We start from the raw sequence: 24,619 nt of genomic DNA, 5'->3' as shown, positions 1-24,619 counted from the left end.
TCTTGATTTTTTTTCCGAGCTACAACTGGGTCGCACTTTTTTGTGCCAAAGGAATAACTCCATGAATCGAACTAATTTCCCCGGTTGCAGCTATTTCCCGAAAGCGTCACTTTAGTTTCACCAAACTATTTCAGAAGGACGTATTCAAGCCTCTACAATGGGGTCATTGTCATTTTTCGAAAGATGATCAAAACGTACGGAGGGGTATAGTTTAGTCTCCAAACCAAACTCACGATGCAGCAACCATAAAGACTAGAGCGCATGGGGATCGCGGGGTCAAACAGAGATGCGAATAGAAGAGTTTTATAGTAGGGCTTCTTAGCAGAGAATCAATCGGGACAAAATAGTCAACGCCAAACGCAAAGAATCTAGACATATATATACACTGACCTGTTCGTCCCAAAGTATCTGCCTTAAGTGCCCAGCTTGACAAATCCGTACTTTCGCCACCCGCAAAGCAGAATAGGGCGGTGAGCGGATCTATAGTGTATAGGAAGAGATCAAAAGAAAACAACCATTTAAACGAAGCAACCAGAGGGAGCCATTTCAAACCATAACCACATTTCCCCTGAATAGTGCACAATGCCTGAGGAGTGTGTTGCCCTCCTAAGTTTGCATGCCCATTTCTGTCCTCAGCCCGTAGGTAACACAAGGAGGAAGACGTAAGGATTGTGTGACTGTATAGGTGAAGTGACCTTGTTTACTTTTATCACATCTCTAAAACAACACAAAAGTAATAGGGATAATGGCGATGTCTCACACCTTCAGGAGTTCGAACCCGTTCTAAAGATAGAGCGATGCTTTGTTCACAAGCGTGATAAATACATCAACTGGTTTTGTGGTTTACTGCAAAGCATGCCGCATGACTGGAGATATTAAGTACCTATTCCGCGCTTATCATCGGACAAACGCTACCTGATATTTTTGTGATGATTCATGTTCCTGTGTCCAAAACATGATTCAACAGGACAATTCTTAACGGTTCTGCCGAATGAAAGTCGTAAAACCAGGAACTTTCATTGCCGTTCATCTGTATCCAGTACTGTTGACGGACATGCATGTTGAGCCATATGGATGTTCAAACGGCCGAAATTTGTGAAGAGACCCCCATTCTTCGATGAACCATAAAATCGCCTTTCCTTCATCAGCAATGCAGAATTCCCATTTTGTATGGCACTTTAAGCACTTTCAACCACAATTCGCTCGTCTTTTTGGGCTGTTCAAGTCAGAGATTACACTGCAATTCAAACCAACTGAATCCAACTAGGTGATGTAAGGGTAGTTTTCAGGCACTCTAATTTCGACACAAGAAAATACAAGCTAACATACAATCTATGCCTCTAAAATTCGTGTATTACATACCAAGTAGTCTAAAACTACAATGCAGTACGACAACAGACAGTTGGGATGTGGAAATACCGAATATCAGCATGCGTGTCGGGAATTCGAACAACTTTCAGCAACAAACGAAATCTACAAAAGCGTAGAAAAACAGCCTACTGGATGTGAAAGCGGAAGTGGGGTTTAAGTCTCATGCACGCAAACCCATCCTTTCGCACGCGCTTCTCACACAGCATGAAAAATGACTGAGCCGAAGAGCCATCCACTTTCAGAACAGACTAAAATGGCAGCAGCAGGATAAAACTACACTTATTTGGAACAAAAAGAACTGAACAGAGTGAGGTTGGGAATTTCGTCTTTTTCGCTCATAAGAATAAAAGTAATACACCAACTACCAGAGTTTGCTTGCATTATTAGTTTCCATCGCGGTGGTCAATGATATATACAGTAGAATGCGAAACACTGGAAATTAAAAACGAGATGCATCTAGATGTTGACCTTTCGAGTCTGGAGCCTCGAACGATGAAACCTCTTGGGTAGTACCAATGAATAAATCTAACTTTTCGGAAAAGTTTGGGAAGCAATCGATAAATTTGTTGCCCGAATACGTTTCGCTTTTGACACAAAATCTTAGTCTGGCCACGTGACTATGTTATGATGTTGGTCGAGAATAGAAGACACCAGTCCCGGAAGTTTTTTTAGACGTCACGAAGCCAGTTTGACAATTTTGTCGTCTCCAGATTTAAAATTTAGGTGATCAGCGGTCTAAATAATCCTCGTGTGAGGGGAATATAATGCGTGTCCCGGCCACTCAAATGGTTATCAGGAAATCTAGTGGATGTACTGTATGTCGGGCTGCATGTGGCTGGCATGCGAAATATGGTCTGGTGGCCAGTATCACTCATAAGCTCCTGAAGCATGAACATACGGCTAGCTAGTGCGAAGCAGTAAATAGCTTCGTGTCACAGAAAGTCACTTATGGTCGCGTTGTGAGCTGAACATTCCACAGTGTCCAAGCTGTTCAGGTGGACACAGATGAGAACTACCTGACAGTTTGACTCAATAATCTTCAATTCAAACCAACTAGATGCGCCTGCGTCACTATTACGCTGAACACAGGAGATACCAGCACAGAATTCCGTATTTTGTCACGGTTCGACTTGGTACGGTCTACAGAATGATGGTCACTAAGAGTTACTTCTGGCATTGAGGTATTGAGTGTGTGTAAGGCCCAGTGGGGTCTGTTACGATCTATACAGCGGTTACTACCGAAAGCCACCTTAAGTATAATCGCAGGTCTAGCTATATCTAAACCTCAGAAAGCTGAGACAGACCTAATGAACTGCTGATAAATTGTGATATCACTTATTGCCAACCAATGGCACAGGCGCAAACACAACCGCGATCCCTGTAGGTCCGGCTCGTCATGTCTCCAGGACAAACGGCTTCGAGTGAACCCTTGCATCTTGCAAGCTTAATCCCTCAGGTAACCCAACAAAAGTCCACAGACTCTGTGCTACGATCTGCGCATTTCCATTTAGTTAAAGTACAGAATGGAATTATTCTTCAAGTTGACTAACAGACCAAACTGTTGTACCTGTTCATAGTCGGACGAAGATCCTGTGACAGTTCACCCTCTCATTGAGGTGGTCTATCCACTGCATTCCAAGTGATGTACGAAATTTACTGAAGGGCTTTGCATTTACACACACGGATGAACAGACACTTACACTTTTGTATATGACTAATCCCAATCATCACCTGCAGGTTATCGTCCCTCGTGTGTGGCAAATTGGATGAAACCGAGAGCTAACCCGCATTGTTTCCCTGATGAGATCACAGCCCCTGTGTACTCATATGAATTTTGGGCCGAAAAGGAAAACGATCCAACTGACCGGAATAGGTGAGCGAAACGGGGACAGAGTATCAAAGTAGAGGAGAAATGAAGAAAAATCCAACACGGAATAGCAGTGGCAAATTGTAGTGAACGGGGACAACACGAAACCTCTGACTTTTCACAACCCGTTGATTATTTTGTTGAGAAACGGAGGAGCATGACATATTTATCCTATGATCTTTAGAGTACCGACAGGCATTTCAACTTTGCGTATTCAATACTAACGGGCAGTACTGTACTCGAAACACAACTTTGGAGTAGTAAGTAGGGAATATCGGTTCATTTACGAATATAATCGAAAAGAACCAATGAATGAAAACGCAATAAGCTTATACATTGTGGACACTTCAGAAAGTCGTAAACGCATAAAACATTCCATCTTAGCCAGTTAGAGTTTTTCCAGCTCAAGCGCTGTAGAGAATGTCCTGCAGCTGTTTTTCGACGCCGCTAGTATCGCTGGACCGGCTAAAAGAATTTCGATCTATTACTCTTTCGCACAAACGGATGCTAATCCTTTTTAAATATCAGAATCATAATACTCATGGCTTTACCCTACAATTAAACCAGTGATTGTCACTTAAAACCAGTTTAACAGATCCTGAATGACGAAATCGGCAGTAAGACGAAATAAGACAGAAATGACAGTTATATGGTGTACAGCTCAGACGATAATGGTGATGAGCATTGCATAGGCCAGACTAACCATAATTTTCCGATTGAACGATGTTGTCAAATATGACGCGTCTAATCCCCTGAACCACCGAACCATCCCCATCCTTAAGAATCACTGAAACCACCACAAAATTACGAAAAGTGAGATTAGATGATATAACGGAAAGATCGATGGACTCCAGCTCCAACTTCAATCACACAGTACTCAAAAAACCTCGATGTACGGTATTCGATGAACGAATGCACTCGCTGTAAAAGAGAAGTTAAAACCGAATAGCTGAAAACAACCGGTTACCCGCATTGGCTGGGTCTGTGTGAAGAGACACTCGCCGGCATCGAAGTTACAGGCAATCAGAAGCAGAGAAAATCAGATTCAGATGGAGCCAGACTATTGGAATCGTCCGTACTACGATGGAGTTCAGCGTCATGTGATCCGAAACTATCCGACATTGGTCAGCATCTACATTCATCAATTCTAGCACAAACCCTAATGAACTGACCATAAACCAGTTTTATGTTGCCCTAGGCAACGCTTCACTTTTGAATAACAACCAAGGTAAAGTTGTGAAATGGGTCAACCATTGTTATGAGCCACATGCTTCCAAAACGGCGGTGTCCAAAGACTTCAAGTTAAAACCAAGCACAGTTTTAGGTTAATAAAACTACCATACTGTATCACAAAACTGCCCCATAAGTCAGCTGGATAGCATTTGGTGTCTATTTTCACCCCGAAAAAATGTATCAAACATGTAATGACCTAGCCAGCTGGGGCAAGTCAGTGAAATGAAGTTGCTTGCTCTATTCTTGTCTCACATGAGCTACTAATGCTGACGGCCTATTCGCTCTAACTCTGCTCATGCCAACCTATCACTGACGAAAATATAGACAAACTTTTCGTCGTCACTGTGATATTCAGTCACCCGCGAAAAGCCAGACTGTTTGGATGAGTAATTGATTCACATGGATTTATGCATCTGTCCGTTCCAGATCGAGAATCAGAAGTCTTTCTCGATCGTGAAACCCGTTCATGTAAGACGGGCGCATAGTATGCCATTCGAAGCATTGAAGGGAAGAATAAAGGATCAATACATATGGATTCATCACAGAAAACAGAGCATTACCGTCACTGAACTTAGTTATTGATAGTAGCTGTTCGCCATGTTTCTAATCACGCCGGAGTGTCAGAGTACACACCTACTTCCGGTTAATCTATTAAGCCCACAACATAAAGTGACAAATAGAGTTGCTCACTGCTCGAAAATAAAGTGGAAGTTGTGTGTGTGTGTGTGTGTGTGTGTGTGTGTGTGTGTGTGTGTGTGTGTGTGTGTGTGTGTGTGTGTGTGTGTGTGTGTGTGTGTGTGTGTGTGTGTGTGTGTGTGTGTGTGTGTGTGTGTGTGTGTGTGTGTGTGTGTGTGTGTGCGTACGTCCATGCGATGCGTGTTCCAACAACTGGGCAGCCAGCTCAGACTCTGCAGGGACTCACATGGTGTTGCGTTAGAACCTGCGCGTAAGCAGGACGAATCCAGTCTTCAGCATACTTTTGCTTCGAATCGATGAATCTTAGACTGCCACCGGTAAACTCATAGGCAGAATTCGACACAAGTTGGATGAATCTCCGGACGTCGTCGAAATAATCAGATCACAAATTTCCACATGTCCTAAGTGGATCAGAGTATCGTTTTGGAAAGTTAGCAATGTATCTTGGGTGGATGAAATGAACCAACTGAGCAAACATGGTGCCTCTGAAGTCCAAATCGGACCTTTTATCTATAGTAGTCCCCCAGTAAGTGGCTAACATGGACCCCGAGAGCAATACGGTGGCTGAAATATTGCCTGTTCTCGTTTGAAACAATCCAAAAACTGGTATATGGTTCGAATGGCTTTTGCTGTGGCAATTTCATCTTATTCATCGCAGCACGTGTCTGGTTCAAAATATATGCTTTTGCAGGCTATTCAGTAACAACAGAACACTGTCGGAAATAGCCATTATGTTTGGTTGTCTACGGTCTTTAAGGCGGTTGACCAGTCCTTGAATACCCAACGCAGCAGAAAACAGGCCCGCCACTTTCGACTGAGCTTCATATCATATTCAAACAACCTTATTGGTTTTTCATTCAGATTCCGTACTGCCAGTGAGGTAAATCTACGCTGAAAAGCTGAGAATCACTTTAAAGCTGTTCTATCCTTATTAGAACCTAGACTACGATCAGTCCCATAAGTGATCGCTCTGTTGTAGTAGTGCGATATGAGCGCTGTCCAGTGCCGCACATGTCGTTCACGGGGGAAGTGTTTACTGAACGCTGCACCTGCGCTTTTGTCATTTTTTCACAATCCGGCCAAAAGGAGTACATTTTCACATTCTGCACGTGTACACAGTACAAGCAAGGGTAAAATGTTACACATCAGTCATTCTGAGGATTCAGTGTGCTGGCAGTGACGACCAAAACGCAACCACAAACTGAACGCGGTTCTAACAGCATTTCGTAGTCCGAAAAACGTCGGGAAACGGAGCCACGTAGAGAGTCAGACAGACTGATGAATATGGCTATGTATACGGTTCTGTCTGTCAACAGAATGCCCTGGATAGAGATTACTTCTAAAGTGAGAGGAGGTCGCACCTTCTCAAAGTTATTTCGATTATGAGAGATTAAGGTTGCCCCCCACGATGGATGCTTCTAAATCCAAATTTTTCTGTGAGCATCAGCGAAAAATAAGATCTTCATTGCTCAGGTTGAAAAATTAAGTAACAGGCATCCTCCTTGGAAGTTGTGATGTAGATGCTGGACCAATACGAAGGCCGAATTTGCTGTAACTAAACACGGAGGGCATTTGATTGATGAGCACACACACAAAAGACGTTCTGGACTCTTCGATATGCACAGAAGTATAAACAACGTTGTCATGATAAGTGCCCTTTTTGGGTCACTGTACTTGCACTGTTCGTTTTAACGCTACTGAGTTGGACTATATAAGACGTGTATTTTTGCACAAGATGTTTTGAAGAGCTGCCCCCAGTAGCACCACAAGAGGCTGAGTTTACAGATGGGATACCAGTGTAACTATACCTATAAGCAGTAATGACAAGCTCCCTGGTTGATAATTCGAAGTGGATAAACGTTAGAGCATGTGTGATTCGGGAGATGCCCTCATCAACTCGTGTAGAACATGAAAACACAAATCGCGTAAAAAAAACATGAGACATAAAACTTTCTTCAAAGACAGGAAGCGAAGAACAGGCTGACAACGTGTACGCTAACTGTTTCCTATTTTACCATAAGTTGTTCCTCACGTTGTTAGTGCTTTCTCCGTCAAACATCACATTCAATAAAATGAAACACAACCGAACCACTAAACGCAACCGGTACCTCAGACGTGTTCAACAAGCGCTCTGAACAAGAGCAGACATGAATAGATAGACTGTTCTCCCTAGTTATCACCATAGTAATTATTCTGTCGAACGACAGTTCGAAAGGATACTGAATCGCTTTTGGGCAGCAGTAAGGTGTTGTTCTCAGTGACGGAGCTGACAAGCAAGGAGGGTGACTGCCCTAAAAACCAATATGAAGCATATCAAAGTGGCAAAACAGATATCCACATTAGCGTTGTTCGAAGCTGTTCTACACCTAAAAATACGTCCAAACATTTCATGCTGGAAAGGTGTAAATAGTTAGCAAAACACACAGGTTATCACCCTAGGACTGTGTTACATGCCACGAAGAACAGAAAAAGAACTTGAAAAACATGCAGCCTACCACTTATGTGAGCGTCCGGCAGGGGGACGCTGAACATCAGGCAACAGTTGACGTCTCGTCCGTGAAGACTCGGCTAACAGTTATCGCATGTGAAAATAAATGAAACAGAAGCAGAAAGAATCCAGTGGTTAAATCATGGAGAACAAGTTGTACGCTAAACATAACGGAAAAATCGCTATTGTAACGTTGCATCGATGGAACACACTACTCATAAGGTTGCTGAGAACTTTACGACAGCCCGCGACCTGTTTCATCTTTGGGGGTTCATCAAATAGGTACAGAAAATTATTCTTTTCGGGCAAAAATACATATAAGTTGTCTTTCATACTCCAACAGCGGTGAAAAGGTACCCCCAGATCTTGAGCTCAAAATAGCTCCGCGGTCAACGGAAGTAAAACTACCAACCGGAAAGTCACTAATTCGAAGCAAACCCTGGCTTGTCGACTAATTCCACCACTATGTCAGCCCTCGTGCCTCCTTCGGGTTGAACAGTAGTCATGGGCCGTGGGATGCAACAGACAAACGAACCTCGAATTAGGAGGTGTTTTCCTGATGCGTGATAAGATACTAAAGTGCAAATGATGCAGGCAGTGTAAATCGCAATCGTTAACCTGCTTGAAATTCATCTGACTGAATGATTGGTCAGATACCGAAGGTTATCTGTGCCACTAGTTCAGAGACTGCCAAACACCGGCATCAAAAAACAGTTCAACTCTGGTGTCTGTGAGACCTGGCGAAACCGGGACAGATAGCGGCTGAAGTGGGGAGTTTGAGTGGCTACTCACTTAGCTCTACAAAAACCAAAACGCAGCAATCTGGATCGAGACTGAGAGGGAGAATGCAACTACCAATTGTTTCCTGTCCGGTTAACAATCAAACTACGGTAAACCATGCACACTCCACGTTGGGCATTGTTAAGATGCCTTTCCAACGAGTCATGTTTTCGTCCTCCTCTTACTTAGTGTAAACAATAAGCCTTTGGGGCCTCACGCTCTGATCCTATGAGTCACGCGTCACCTATAATGATTGCCGTAAAACTGATGCACGCGACACAGCCGCCGTTCGCTGGGGAAAACAGTCGAGTGAGTCACACCATCGAAAACGCCAAATGATTAGCGAAGCGTTATCAAGGAGCAAATGAGCATTATTTGGAACGGGGATATCTACTATAGCTAGGTCTGATATTGCCACAGGCATCCTTTTGCAGCGAGACTAGCCCGAATCTGCGCAATCACTGTGGTAATGGGATAAGAGAGCTAAACAATCTAAGTTCCTCATTGACGGACAAAAGACGAAAAAGTCACGAGTTTCCCAAAGACACCTGTTTCTACATCAAAAGCGCATAAACGAATCAATCAACCGGATAGAAGCTATGCTACAAGATATCACAGAACCTACCCGCAAATAAAGCGGGCTAAAGGGCAGAGAAGGACTAACTGTCCGCTGGACGAACGAATGTAGGATTACATCGCCCCGATGTACAGTGGCCAAAATTGGGAATCTACCGGAGGAGCAGCACTGTAGACTCGTCCTGAGACATGTATCAGAAGAGCTGGTAGGTTCCTTTGTGATCATCTGCTGATTTCGTCCAGTTTCTTTCGTTGGTACCCACCACTCCCAGTACCGATTACCTCCACCACAATTCACTCGGAAGAGAGCGCGCCGATTAAGGCGATCGAGACTGAACGAGTATCCTTTCCCACAACTTTGGCCGAGCAAGTATGCTTTGAAATTGGCCTGGAAAGAAAACAGAAACATGTACTACATCTTGCTAGCTGGCGAAGAGACAGATTAGTCAGTCATTCGATTGGAAGCAGACACTAATAGCTGTCAGTGTCAATAAATGACAAACGAAGGGCTCGTAAGAGTGTTTCGTGATCAATTTTTGTGATGAAATGAAAGCTGAAATGACAACCGACAAGACGACACTAGTCGCTGCTATAGTAACTAAAACAAATGCAATCGATGTACACGACAAATGAATAGGTACTTGAATCTGTTCAAAATCGGATTTTCAGGTCCGTAGTACCGAAAAAATTCGTCAGTCGTCGTTCGCAAAAAACAAGCGAATTTCCGTGAACATCGCCTTCATAGTTCGAATCTCAGTAAGCGAATAGGAGGGCCATTTTGTAGGAGTTTTACCACCAGATTGCAATTTTGCTCCTTCTGGAGCTCTTCACTACTGTGTGACCCCGGATATGAAGCGTTGACCAACGGAATCGAAAATTGATTTCTTGAAAAACAGAACTTCCAGATGACCGAATTCATAAGGAAAGCTGTCCATAGTCCCCCTCCAGATTGGCAGGTAGGACTGAACTACAGAGTACCTGATCAGCGTGCAAGAGGATGCAACAAGAAGGAACGAAAAGTTCAAGCTAACAAAGGTTTTCCAGGTCAGGATGAAAGCTCTTTGGCCTACATTAAGCGTCTCTTCAACGAATAGCAACGAATAAACGTGACAAAAAAATCTATAGCGGTTAGCCCAATAAAATGCCACACAGCGACAAATCCATTCTTAGGACGGGACTGTCCACTTGTGTTCCAAATCTGTAGCCATTTTGATTGACTGTCAGACTTCAATTTGTGTCTCAAAATATCATTTCGCGAACCCCCACAAAAGAATCCAGTGCACAGTCAATTACCATTGACCTTCCCATTCAATAATCACCCGGCTCCATATGTTCCCATATTTCCGGTAATCATGTACATTGACCTGAACAAGGAAATTCTTCCAAACACAAGAATCTCAGGCATGACCAACTCAACGTGGTGCTAAAAGATTGTCCAACGCGCAGCATGGCTTATCCGATTTGTAAATTAAACGCAAGCTCATTAGTGACTGCAACATGGATCCTCGCCCGAATCATTAGCTCATTCGTAGCTAAGTGGCACAGGTAGTTGAAGTAATGGGACCGAGAGTAATCACGCACACATTAATGGACTAATCGACCGAAATTAACATGTGAGTGATGTTTTCGCGAATCAACGTAGGAAATCGCAGACTGCTAAGAATCGACAGCGCGCTTTTGCTCTTCGGAAATTTATGATCATTTTATTCCAAAAACTCCGGTTAAAGCCGCCCATGAAACCCAGTGGGTGAAAAAAAAACGACAGTGCCACTATAACGAGTGAAGGTATGACAAGGGTTAGGGTGGTGCATACGGTTGTGTAGATGAGTGAGGTAATGGTGCAGCTAGGGTTGCTTTGATTGTGACAGCCCGGTATGTACGATAACTCAACATAACAGTAGTGATATAGTGAAGAAATGGACCACATCCGACTGTTTTCTCTGCCATAATAAGCCGATAAAATTGCATTCATTTGTTCCGTGTGATTTTGTTACCAGTCAGAACGAAGGGACCTAATAGCTTTTCCGTGAGCACCAGCATTCTGAAGCCATCTCCAAGATCCAAGTCATAATGAATGAATCAAATAATAATGAATCAAAGCTGACTCATTTTTGGCTTCCGTGCTTCGGGACCGCAGTTCTTACTTGGATGTAGCTAGCCAGTGAAAAACTACTGCTTCGGTCCAGTAAACAGGCCCTAACGACAAGTTTGAATACACATCTTGGTAATGCACCCATATACCACAGTTCCAAAGTTATTGAGTGTCTGTACATACACTAAGGATGAACTGACTGATTTCAGTAAATTCTGTCAATTGTCGCCGAAGGTCTCCGAAGACACCGCGCTTTTCATCAACTAGGTGCAGTAGGAAATGCGCACCTGCTCGGTTCAGGCACGGTTTTCCCCCAGACCATATTACTCAACATACCTAGTGAGTAAGGTGCGAGAAGCATCCGAAATCAGGTTAGTTCAGCACAGTTTTTAATTACAAACCATCGGTCCCAGCTACTACAGTTTCGATTCCAGAAAGTGGGAGAGTGTGGAATATACAACCAAATCTTGAAGGCGATGGAGTGTTCATTCATTTCGGGAAGTGGGTAGCTACGCATCACATCGGAAAAAAATCGTTCAGCTGTAGCACCCTTTCGGTGCCTAGCTGCCATGCCACCCGAAGGAAGCACGAGGGCTGGGATACTGCCAGGTTGCCCAAGCCTAGACAGGGGAAGTCGAGTGGCGGAGGTCGGATTCGAACCACGGACCTTCCGGTCAGTAAATTCGCGCTCTAACCACTTGGGTCATCTCGCATCGGGAAAAGTCGCATAATGAAAGGAAGTATGAACATGCCCGGTGTATAAACAAATTGTAGTAGGTGAGGAGTGATCCGACAGAAGCCAGGTTTCTGCGCTCTGAAATGACAAAAGGTGGACGGACTTCGAAGAGCAGAAAACCTGCTGATAGCACCAGATCCAGAAAAGATTTGAAAATTTTATAAGCCAATAAATACCCATTTCAGAATGACCAACAGCAGCAATATTTACAGCCGAAAAACATATCTTCATCATGGAGATTATTGCTGCACCCTGTAAACTATAGCTACCACTCGCATCAGGTAATTCGCAATCCAAATTTCAAAGTGGTTGGGACAACCATAAATAGCAGCGAAACCGGAAAAATACCGATTGAAATCCCAGCGCAAAAAAGCAGTTATCCGCTGTTTGGTAAAATCTGTCAACCCAGGTCAGCGAACTGCAGCTAGGTATGAGGCCGATGAGAACCAAATTCCCTCCGAGTGTGACATGCCAGAGACGGAGTTCACCATGCGATCGACCGCAGGAGATGATTGTGGATAACGAAGGAGCCGTAAAAACAGTTGCCAAAGTTGTGCAACCACCTCGACCATGGCAACATTCCATAAGCCACTGCGGATGTTCACAACTGGGCAACGAATGATCCTGCTGGAAAGATTATAAGAGTAAATCAGTTAACACCGAACAAACATCTTAATGCAATAAAAAGAACAAGAAATTGTGTCGTGATTCTGAGCTGGTGAGGTCTCTCAAAAAGCGGGCTGGTAGGCAAGCCTCAGAATTATTGTTGCTGCTGTTACGATGATGACGATGGTGATGACCTCCCCAGTACCGATTAATTTGTTCTCAAGGTAAGTTCCAAGTAAATCAGGTTTGTTGAACAAAATAAAGAATAAACACGCCATTACACCAGTGAGCATTAAGGTCATCAAACTGCCAACGGATTCAAATCGCCTGGGCCATACTGACGAGCTACAGATATTTTAGGCAAAAGAGTCTCAATGGAAAAAACAGGGAAACGTTAATATTAGGCAATAACTGATCATTAGACTGCAGGTCAAAGGAAAATTCCCCTCCTGCCAAACGAGTCGTTTTGAACTCAAGCACACGTTGGGTCATCATTTCCAGTAAAACACGCATTCCCCTGATTTTTGGTGTTCGAAATCCGCTGTGACACTAGGAGAACAGTGTTCATCGACACGGCAGTCGCGCGATGTGTCGCTGATCTACGAGCATCGAAAGGTTTGTAAATCGGCTGAATAGCGAGTTAACACATGCACATGCGGTTGTGGCGAACAACGACCCAGGGAGACTCGCCATACTTACTACGCCTGGGATGGTGATTATATGATAAATGCTGAGGTTGAAAAACCAGTTACAGAATAAATATCAGAAATGCCCCCAATATTGGCTGAATTCCACAAACACAACACCCATCGGACTCACCGAATCATACTGGACAAGGAAATACGACCAAATCATAGTAAACTAAGGCTGATAAAAAGGCTGGATACCCATGAACAGCACGTGACTCCCTCAAAAACAGTTGTCTCACTGATTTCCGTTAGCATGTTCTATCGTACGTTCCCAGCGCCCTGATTTTTTCGGTCGAGACAGAGAGAAGACATCTCATGTGTTGACATTTCTTTCACTGTCGTCGGTCGCGGACGTGAAACAAGCATGACGAATAACGACAGCTGTAAAACGGACACTTATGGGATTTACGAGGTCAGTCACACGATCGACGTTATGGTGGTGGTTGATGGATCCTAATTAACATGGCCTCGGAAATGGCAATCAGATTTCCGGATGTCACTTAGTATCATTGCATGGAGAAAATGAAACGGATTTTGGTAGACAATCGGCAAGTCTGGATAGACGATTCACTGGATAACACTCACCTGGTGAAGGAATAAATGACAGCTACATGGCGACAACTTCACGCACGCACCGCGCACCAAAACGCCTAAAAGTGGTACATCCCTGCATCTAAATCTATGGACAAATAACTCGGCATACTATCAAGTCACCCGCTGGTTGTTTAACACAATAATTTTCACACCAATCCAGTGTTTAGTGCATGACCTGCCAATGCCGAATCTATGACTATCGCCTGATATTCGTTTACATTTCTCGGTGGTCTATTAATGGACCGCCTATGCTCACCGATCCTGGTGTGCAATTGCCTGGCTGTCTGATCTATATCAATTTTCGTACAGTCGTTACATTTTATTTTGTATTCACAGTTCCTAGTCCTATTAACCGGAAGGCGATTTTTCAAATGCACCAACACCGAGCGTACAGTCTTTCCCTTCTGGAATGCTACTCTAATGTTACCCGTATTCAGCACCCTTCTAATGACTTCAGATGTCCCTGTTTTGTATGAAATGACCTCTGCTCCTATCCACTTTAATGGGCCTTGGTGTTGGCACCAATACCCGTCTTAGTTGCCGCTTAATTAAACCCACTGGGTATCCGCTATCTTGAAGGCTTTTTTTACCTCAAGTTGTGCTGCTCTTCGGTCGACCTTCTCTGTGCACAGTGCTCTCACTCTCCTAAACATCGTTGAAACTATACCAGCACATACTGCTTTCGGATGTGCTGAGGAGTATTTTAAGACCGCGCTATTATTTGTTGATCTCCGATAAATAGATGTTTTAAATTTCCCACCACTCTGGTGTGTCATGCAGTCAAGGAAAGGTAGTATACCCGATGTGGACTCTAACTCCATACTATACTTAATGTGAGGGTCCAAAGTGTTAAGATATTGAAAAAATCCGTTTGCCTTATCCCGCTTTACCACATAGATTTTGTGTCAAAAGCGAAACGTTGCCCAGTAATAAATCCACCGATTGTTGATCAAACCTCTCTGAAACGCTGGCTACCCAATCGGTCCCAAACATTTTCCAGTTGATTGTTCACACAGCCATACTATACTTAATGTGAGGGTCCAAAGTGTTAAGATATTGAAAAAATCCGTTTGCCTTATCCCGCTTTACCACATAGATTTTGTGTCAAAAGCGAAACGTTGCCCAGTAATAAATCCACCGATTGTTGATCAAACCTCTCTGAAACGCTGGCTACCCAATCGGTCCCAAACATTTTCCAGTTGATTGAATGTTCACACAGTTTGTTTCCAACTGAGTCAGCAGACAAAACAAAAATCCTCTCAGTGAGCTCTCGATTCCCTCTTTACCACCGTAACCCTCCATGGGACGGTTTATTTTCTATGCAACTTTATCGAAAGAGATGGATTTAGGAGTCCCTTTTGAGTATTCCAGAGACTTGACCCTACTATGCACTCAAAACATAAAACTGGAATTCGGATATAAGCCTATAAATTGAATGAAAGGGCTGCTATAGCGCACCTAGTGGGATCAGAAATGGCAAATATTGTTTTCAGAATATTTGAACCGCAAGCGACTGATAATATACCAAGACGTTGTTATACAAAAGGGGTGTTAACCATGTTTTCATTTAAATTTCCAACCATTTTGAATATTCTCGATTCCCAAATGTGAATTAAATGATAGCCAACCCTTTCTAGACATACCTGCACGTAAGCAAGCGACCGGAAGTTTTCAACATTATGTTTTTCACAAGACTACTTGCAGTAATCGATACTTTCAAGCTTTGCACGGACTGCTCATAAACGCCACCTGCTCTATGGAGCCAGGAAAATATGTAGCACGGGCCAGCTAGCAAACGAGCCGGAGTTTCTAGAGATCTTCCTATTAAACCCCACCTCATTTTGTTAAGACTCACAGCAATGCAAAACAACCGTAGTCCGCGGTTCAGGAAACAGAAAAGAGCAAATTTCCCTTCCTATGGTCTAAACGTTATTATTTAACGAACTGCCTTAAGCACCGTGGTACCGGCTCTAAATCACGCTTACACGGTTGCACCAGTGTCTGATTCACACCACTACAGGGGTCCCAGTGCACAAATGAGTAAATAGTTTGTGCGCTCTTTCTGCATCTCCTACAGCATCTCAGTTGCCTTGCCAAACACTTGCAGAACAGATCGACGTCTGAATCTTCGAGCGTTTGGAGTCAGCCTGAAGTGGCTGATTCAGTTACTGTAGAAACCAAATTGCACGACCAAACGAAAGCACGGTCATCGATCGGGAGGGACCACATTGCTGCCGATCATCGTATTGACCCCACAAACTACTTGCAAGTGTGTTGCAAAAACTGAACCCCTAAGTTGATGGACACTTCCGATGCCACCTAAATTAGGATTTACCAGTCAGGATTAATGGTGCAAAAGGTGTTGACTCAGACCTGGTTACCATGACAGTGTTCATGTGACCGACCTGTCCGTCGCTATTCGTCTTGAATGTTTTGTGCCCGCGACTGAAGACAGTAGAGGAAATGTTAATACGTCGCGTCACATGCCTTCCCTCTGCTTTGAAAAAATGGATAGAAAAGAGCCGGAGTATGAAATTTATCAAAAGAAGGCGCTACTTTCCTCAATTACTAAGATGATAGTTCATCAGATTTCCCATTCACAGCATTCAAAGCACGTGACGCAACAATCGATAGTCCCAAACATTTACAGTGTCAAAACTACGATCTCGTTTACGACAGCTAGCGAATGTCAACTTGTGACTCAATCGATCAATACGCCATTTTGCGCTTAATACTGATTGCCATGTTGACGTGTTCTCGCCGAAATGTACCAAAACAGACTGGAACATTGAAAATCTGGATGCGATGATGGGACGTGAAAGTTAGAGTGGTCCTGCTGGTTAAACTAACCAGAACATCAGCTCACAAGGTCAACAGGAGGGCCAAAGGGAGCAACCACACAAAGAGCAGCAAGCCCCCGTAATACAAGTAGTCACATAACAAGACTGTCTGGGAATAAAGTCGCCCTGCCCTATGAAGTAGGAGTGTCAAGGCAGTGAGGTTCTTCCCTCAGGTAATCAGCACGTCCATATATATGGACGAAGTGGCGACGAAACCTCTTTCAACTTATCCGCAACACCGGGCGAAGAAGGCCGCCCGTCATTGATCATTATACAAGAGGACTCAAAATTCATTCTAAATGCCGCCAATTGATTCGGTGGGCACAGCGCTTGAGTTTAGTCCGCATGAACTGTCTAGTATAACGTTCAACACACAAACTTCACAAAAGGACATGAACTGCTAGGTCCCAACAGAAGGTGAAATCAAAAACGAAACAAAATCTTTGAGGCGAAACAAATCACCGGGTCCTGATCGTCTTACTATCAAGTTCAAGGATGGAGGAGAAGTACTCATTTGTAGTATGGTAACACTCGTTCAGGGCATCTGGAGGAAGAATAAAGTACACCAAGGATGGCAGATATTACTGCCCTTCCTGTTTCCAAAAAGTGTATTAGCAGTGAAGGTGATATCTATCGGGGTATCAGTTTGTTCTGCATCGCTTCCAAGCTGCCCACAGGTATCATTCCACACAGGCCTACTGGTACTCGCGGAACTGTCAAAGTCAAGCTGAGTTCCGTCCGCGTTGTTGATGCGCTAAACGAATTCTCGAACACCGACGCACGTACGGCGGGCCAACAACTGTCGTCTTCCCAGACCTAAAAGTAGCGTTCGACTCAGTCGTTCACCCTGGTTTTTGGGGATGAACCACATACAACGGTATGCCGAACATCTTCCTCACACCCATTCAGTCCTTATACTCCAACGGCCACATGAACACCCGTGGAATATTCTCCTGAGTTCGTAACCAGAAGTGGTATCCATCATAAAGGAAACTACTCACAAGGTTGCTGAGAACTCTTCGACAGCCCACGACCGGTTTCGCCCTTCTAGTTCGGGCTCATCAGGTAGGCGCAGTCCCCGAGTTTCCGTCAACCTTATGTTCTACATGACCCCGAATTCGACTGTTTTCGAGAAATACACTAATTTGCAAATCAACTTGGTTTTCACGAGAGACTCAACTGAATCTCTCGTTTATGATATTTTACAACTGAATGTGCTGCACACAGGCCGCCTCATGCTTCAGTACGGTATCCATCATGTCTGCTGCTTTTCACCTTTCCTCCGCAACTTCGCAATCGAACCAATTAATAAAGGGACGTTCGCTGTCATCTACTTCTGGGGTGAAACTTCTTCTTAGGGGCGATGCTGCACAGCTTGGTTCGTGTTCCATCTAGATACAAAACGCACTGAATAATCTAATGTTGCGATGGGTCTGGGTATGCGCTTTGCACCATCAAACTTCGGATTAAATATGGTGATGGCATCGGAACCACTAAAGATGGTGGACAAATTTACCCATCTGGGTGGTCCCATCACGTCGGATGGCAATACTACCAACGAAGTGAATCGTGAAAGTCCGTTCTGCTTTCCTTCAACTTAGGTACCTCTGGAGTCTTTGTGACTTTGGCCTTTAGGTGAAACACAGGGTCTCCAATGCATCCAGTATTACTTTATGGATGCAAAGCCTGGCCACTGTGTCTTGACGACAAGAGATTGCCTGATGATCGGTGCCTTCAAGTTGTTGGACATGCATCATGGGAACAGTGATTTGACAATAGTGAAGTGTAGTGAATGTATACTACCAACAAAGCGATTGTCTATACAGTCGACGATTTGATTCAGCTGCACCAACTACGCCGGCTCGGCTATGTGTTGCGTATGTCAAGATATCGACAGTCTCGCCGTGTCCTGTTTGCTAAGCCAGGTCCCAACTGGAACATACCACAAAGTGGGCCGCGTATGGCCCGGGGAGACCGTATTAAAAACACAACAAAAAGTCTTGCTACACTGGTACATGCCGTCTGTGGGATTGGAGTATCAGATACACACTAAATCCATGGTTGGAGGTACTCACCACTATGATGATGTCAGGCAAACAGTAGCGATGTTGTCTTGTCTTCAACCATTAACCCGCAATTCTTCCTTATTTTTAAAAATGTCTTTCCGTGCCCCCCCCCCCCCCTCTATCTTCCACAAGCTGCGGTGACCAAATTTTCATAAGTGCAAACTTCACGGCTGTTTAACTCAAATGAACTGAACGGAAATACGAAGTGGGCCAGTAGCGAAGGTCTCGGGTCAAAATCATAGTGAAAGGTTTCTCCCAAACTACAGTCTACATCCGTGCAACATTAACACATTTCCTAGTCTTTTCCGTTTCAGTTAAAATGTCTGTATCGCACAAATATTACCCCCAAGGGACCGAATATATCTGCAATTACTGGAATACGGCATCTTTCTGATCTCTACCAGCACTGTGTCGTCAGACGCTATCTGAACGCTACATTAAACGAGTATTTCTATCATTGAACACGATATCCCGCACGACAAAACTGGGTCGACACTAGACGAAAAACAGGATGACCTGTCCCAAACACTGTGAACTTACCAAAGAAGTGTACGAATACAAACCTCCATCGCGAGTGCCAACAACTACGGTAGTCACTAAATCCAGACCATCTGAGCACGGTCGAAGCACAACACAACCAGTACTGGCCCACCTCATTTCCGATCCAGGAGGGAAGCAGAGACACCTTTTTTTAGTCGAGAAGATAAATAATCCGGAATTCTCAACAGATCTGACCACGGTAAGTAACACCTGAGATGTGAGAAACCAGAATGACTGATAACAGAAATGAACCGGGAATCGAGCAAAACAAGCGTTTGGAGCTGTGCTCAGTGCGGCACAAGTCCAGTCCTAAGGCCAATTAAATAAGACAACATCACAATAAAAGACAATGTTCCAAAATGTTTTTTAGTCACTTATTTCAGTTGCCTATCAAAAAATTCATCAAGGATTGCTGAGACACACGTTGATCGGACGAGTAGTGGTCCTCCAAAAAATTATGTTATGTTTCATGTTGATTCCCTTTTTTTCAGTTCACTAATCTTAATCTACTTGGCATTCCATAGTGAAAAATAGTGTTGGGTTATTGTGAAATGGTTGAAACTGCTCGCCAGTTCACTAACTAATTGCCTTCTTTGTAACATCCCTCTGGAGTCAGCCGATAGCAGCAATTTAATAGTGGCGGTAAAACCCATCGCCAGCGACTTGAATTCTGAGGCAATCCCTGCATCGAATTTCAACTACTTGGGGTGACAAGTAGTGTAATGTGTAGCGTAGTAACGCAACATGTAATGTGATGTGAAAATCCTATGAGAGTTTCTGGCCGAATCGGAAATCTGCGCCAAATCCTGATCCCAGGGCCAGGCGTTCGTCGATCAATCCTGCGTAATTTGTGTAATCGGCCTCAACCAAGCCTCAACCAACAAAGGCGAAAGTCCTCGAATGTTTGAGCTTTTCAGGATCTAAACACATCTTCCACAAACCTCATGAGCATCTGTGGAGAGGTTGGAAAGCAGCTTACTAGGTGGTTCTAAGTCTGCTTGGAACGAATAAAACCTTTCCGAACTAATTGACCAGTTCAGTTCGACCTCGAGAATCCTGGGACAGAACGCTCCGCATAAAATTGGCGGATTCATCGTTGCGAGAATCGTTCAGCTATCCGTTCGTTAGTTTAAATTGCTACCCAGGTAATTCAGCCAGCCGCCCTAAAACATGAGACTTGATTAGGGAGAAGGATTACGTTATAAAGACGATGCTACACCGTAAGTCCAGACAGAACTCCAGACGCGAAATCGGCTAGCTGCACTGCTAAAAACTGAAACCTGCTCAACCAACGAAGGCTGCAGTAAAATCTGCTGACTGACATAAGCTTAGTCTTGGGCTGGGAAACATAGTTACATCAATAAAATCAATTCGTTGTGTTGACGGTGGTGAAACACTCTAAGGCGAAAACTGCGTAACTAGGACAATCTATCCACCACCCGCATAACCTGAACTACCTATGAAAGCTAGAGCGCCTTCGAGTTTACTGACCAATATGAACTAAGCGACTACATGCTATCAGGCAGGGAAACAAAAGCCTCATTTACGCAGAGTTTGTAGAAGGCTAACATCCTCAATCGTCCTCTTGGACTTGTGTCTGAGTACTAAACAATGATGAACAAATACTGTAAAACGGTTAATTTCCTTGCAAACCTTCCGTAAGATGCTGGGATCGCGCTTTAACACTTGACCAGGTACTGCTCGTGTGTTTCGTCAGGGGTATACACCGTTACACCGATTTACTGGTACGCTACGGAAGGCAGACCTAAAGACACGGATGGTAAACCCAGTACGAATCCAACCAACTCCCCCTTTTATGGTTTCAGTAGCCGGGTCGACTATCACCTACTCTCCCCATGACTTTCGGGAAATCAACAGGGTCACAAATCCGACGGTGAATGGAAGAACATGACTAGGGAGAAGAAGGCGGGTAGAGGTTGGCAGTATGAAACATAATAAGATCCAGCACACGTACCGCGGGTCCGTTTTGCAGTCCGATAAGAAGATCTGATTCATCTAACCACGTCAAGTTCATCACTTTTCGACCCAGCTGACGCAAGTCTGTACACGCCAAGTAGGGAGTATCTACGCAAGAAAAGGTGTGCCGTTAGTATCACTAGCATCCTCAGAAAAGTGCACGAACTTGGTCAGACGAATTCCCGGGAATCAATTTCTTAGCGAGGTTTGGAAAGCCCACGAAATCACCGAACACCACCACCACCACAGAAGTCAGCTATGCCCCGTGAGCTGCCAACTTGGTGTTAGTAAACATCAAGTAAATGGACTGTAAACCATACGAGAAAAAAGGACATTACCAGAAACTGAAACTTAAATGAAAAAATCCCCTCCTGTATGGAACTCACACAGGAAGCAGTTTAAAAATGCAAAGATACAGTAGAGAGGAGCAAAGTCTGAGTTCTGTGAAATACGCTAAGCCCGGTCCCAAGAGTTGTCATCAAATCCACAGTTCCGTCATTATTACAAATTGAGTGAGTGAGTCTCAGAAGTAGCTGGCAACCCCAAGATCAGCCACAGGGTCAACAAGAAAGCAAATCCACTAAAAGGATATTGGGTTGCCCATTTCATCGACACTCTAGGTAACGTGAAAAATGACCGAAAACACTCGGAAGTTTGGGGCACACTAACAGATACATGAGAAGCACAGCATACATTTTACCAAACTAAAAACACACCAGTCTTCTTACCAGTCAGAACTTGGAATAAACCCAGTTGGCCTTGCTTGTCCCCAATCGCAGTAAGTGTATGAGACCGATTAGTTGCTGAGACTGTGTAACCGCGGAAAAAGCGGCCACTTGAGGGCGAGCCATCTGACTGCACTAGTTCATCTGGCTCAGCAGAGTGGAAGACATCAACATCATTCTGACTCACTTCACCCCGAAGTTGTTTGACAACTGCTCGACAAAATAAGGGCTTCAGTGTGATGACTGCTGAGGACGGGTTTTCTGACCAACACACCTCCGCGGTATGGAAGTGGCTGAGGGTGAAAAACGACGGACTGTGTTACCTTTTTTCAGTTCAACATTGGCTGACAGGTAAATGTAACTGTCACGGCTCTCTTCTGGACGAAAAAAGCCGTAGAGTTGACATTGAAGAAGAGCAGTCAGATTGATGGTATGCGACGCGTTCAGGCATAAAAAAGGAACAATCTGTGGTTTCTAATAGACCCCTAACATAGCTGAACAAGTATTTTACTACAGCGTGCTTGTTAAGTAAAACACCAATCTGTTCCACGGTTATAAAATGAGGACACAATTCCATTTCTGTAATAACATCTGATTTAAACCTCAACGGCATATGAAGGGACCATAGGGGGTTTCTTAACGGACGGGTTGTAACCTGTAGAGCCACACCAAGGCTCTGAGCAGCCACTGACAACCACAATTAAGAATCCAAGCTGCCGCACATTAGTGATATCAACATGTCCATAAGACATTCGCAAAATATCCTGATATGGATGCAGAAACGTCAGAATTTGAAATTAACCTGTTCCAAGGAGCAACGAACCCAAGGAGTTATACAGCTCTTGGGATAGCATAACTTCGTACCTAACATTTCGGATGACCATTAGGACATCTTCAGACCGCACTGGGGATATCTTATGAATAGTGGGTTATCTCAACTTTAGGAGGACCTAAAGTCAAGCAATTACTAGTATGAAGAAAGGCTTTCGAACCCATGTTGTTTGGTCCGCCCTTAATTGGAGTTCAGTCATAGCTCAAGTTTACGCACAGCCGATTATTCCAAGCATCAACGGAAAAAAATTCGTTTTCTAACTGCTCACCAGCATTAGCGACACATCGTTCGTCGTGGGAAAGCGTAATCCTCAACCAATATACAGAATACAGGTAGCGAACAGGGCTTGTTTTCTGTGGTTGATCACTTTGGATAGTCGTGTGCATGATTGGGTAATGAACGGATATGTGTGAGGGCGGAAAAGGGGGTACACAGACCGCTGAGTTAAACTGGTTAGACTAGATTGTAGGACTGGAATAGCCCATAAGCCATCACTAGTCGAAAAGAGGCTTACACGGCCTCCGAATCTATGTCGCCCTACAGACTATTCCACTCACAACCTTGTCTGATTGTGGTCTTATGAGAGTGATTCAGTGATCCATCGATCCATGTACTTTTCCTCTCTCCTTACACATTTATCCGCCGATGCACCTAATCATACACATAGATCCTGACGGATTTTTCGCCTATGAATTTATGAAGTCTATTTGTCCGACTATATTCGTTAAGCGCAAATAGTGAATGATCACCAGCTTCAAATAACGAAATCGCCTTAACGCCGACAGGTCGAATGCATATATGCGGACAATTCCATGCGGCAGACCAGCAGTCGGACGTGTTCCGCGCGAACTGACATCCGAGTTAGGTATGGAGACAAGACTCTTGCAAAAATAACGAAAGCGAAATAGCTCTGCCAACAGACGTCCCTGACCCTGGAAAAAATTACTTTGAGTAGACCCTCTCGATAGTTTATGAGATGGTTAATCGGTTGTAATTCACCCTAGTGAGTGTAGGGTGAAGGAGTCCGAGTTCTCATGAGGGAAGACTAAAGTCCAAACTCAACATACCATAAAGTCTTCACCCGTTTGAAAAAGAAAGCAACCTTACCCTCTGTCCGTGAGATAGAATAGACGTCCGGTCGGACCAAAGAACAAACAACGTACAAAATCGTGATTTCCGGGGTCTGCAGTCTGAAAGAATTGGTAAAACGAGGAGTGCAATAAATCTGATCCGGTAGGCAAATAGGCTCGACGAACTTGTGAACCATAGATCTACGTCAGAAGGAAAAAGTCGCATTAAATGATGAAACACATTCGGTCATCTGAATGGTTGGTTTATCAATCCACTGTTGTCATTAAATTCGAACAAACCGATGACGCGTCACCATAATCGTCCAGATGAGTACACTTTCGGGTATAAACTAACAGTTGGCAGTAAGCCATGCCATGCCACGTGATTGGTCTCCTACTGGAGGAGCACAAGTTGGTTCGAGATTTCCCGATCAGAGTAAATAGTGCTGACATCACAAGCTTTTCCGCCAGTTACGATATGGGTGACAGCATTCAATAGCTAAACAATGTTTTGGCTTAGGTGAGTAAAACCCGGTAAACCAGTAAAACAAGTTGCTAAGGGATGACATAAATAACAAAGTCACCAAAGGTAGCCGGCCAACCAATAAAGAGGCTAACCACGTCAAAGCCTTAGCGTTAATTGATCAGTTAAAACCACGATTAATGACCAGAGAGCCAAAACAGGTGAGAAACAGGGATACAGCTCTATGTTTGGATTACACACGGACCAGAAAAAAGAACAGGATAATCTTTCTCGACCCTAAATAAGGCTCATTTTCCGATTGAAATAAGCAGGGTCCTGCTCGCTCTACGTCAAATAGGCCTATGGATAGCTATGGGG

General features: G+C 44.0%; 1 protein-coding gene across 1 annotated transcript in view; it reads right to left on the bottom strand.

Moving 5' to 3' along the window:
* The window catches only part of T265_08226 (hypothetical protein), a gene marked incomplete at both ends in the record, with an annotated part of 36,933 nt that overhangs the window by 3,448 nt on the left and 8,866 nt on the right, over window positions 1–24,619 (bottom strand). The window contains 8 exons of the mRNA XM_009173969.1: window positions 391–480; window positions 7,663–7,735; window positions 9,061–9,399; window positions 12,188–12,466; window positions 19,175–19,384; window positions 21,150–21,259; window positions 21,880–22,169; window positions 23,816–23,898. Coding sequence (XP_009172233.1) covers window positions 391–480; window positions 7,663–7,735; window positions 9,061–9,399; window positions 12,188–12,466; window positions 19,175–19,384; window positions 21,150–21,259; window positions 21,880–22,169; window positions 23,816–23,898 — 1,474 coding nt within the window. The remainder of the gene's footprint in view (window positions 1–390; window positions 481–7,662; window positions 7,736–9,060; window positions 9,400–12,187; window positions 12,467–19,174; window positions 19,385–21,149; window positions 21,260–21,879; window positions 22,170–23,815; window positions 23,899–24,619) is intronic.

This window comes from Opisthorchis viverrini (assembly GCF_000715545.1).
Source record: "Opisthorchis viverrini unplaced genomic scaffold opera_v5_207, whole genome shotgun sequence".
NCBI lineage: Eukaryota > Metazoa > Platyhelminthes > Trematoda > Opisthorchiida > Opisthorchiidae > Opisthorchis > Opisthorchis viverrini.
This window is presented reverse-complemented; position numbering and strand designations above follow the sequence as displayed.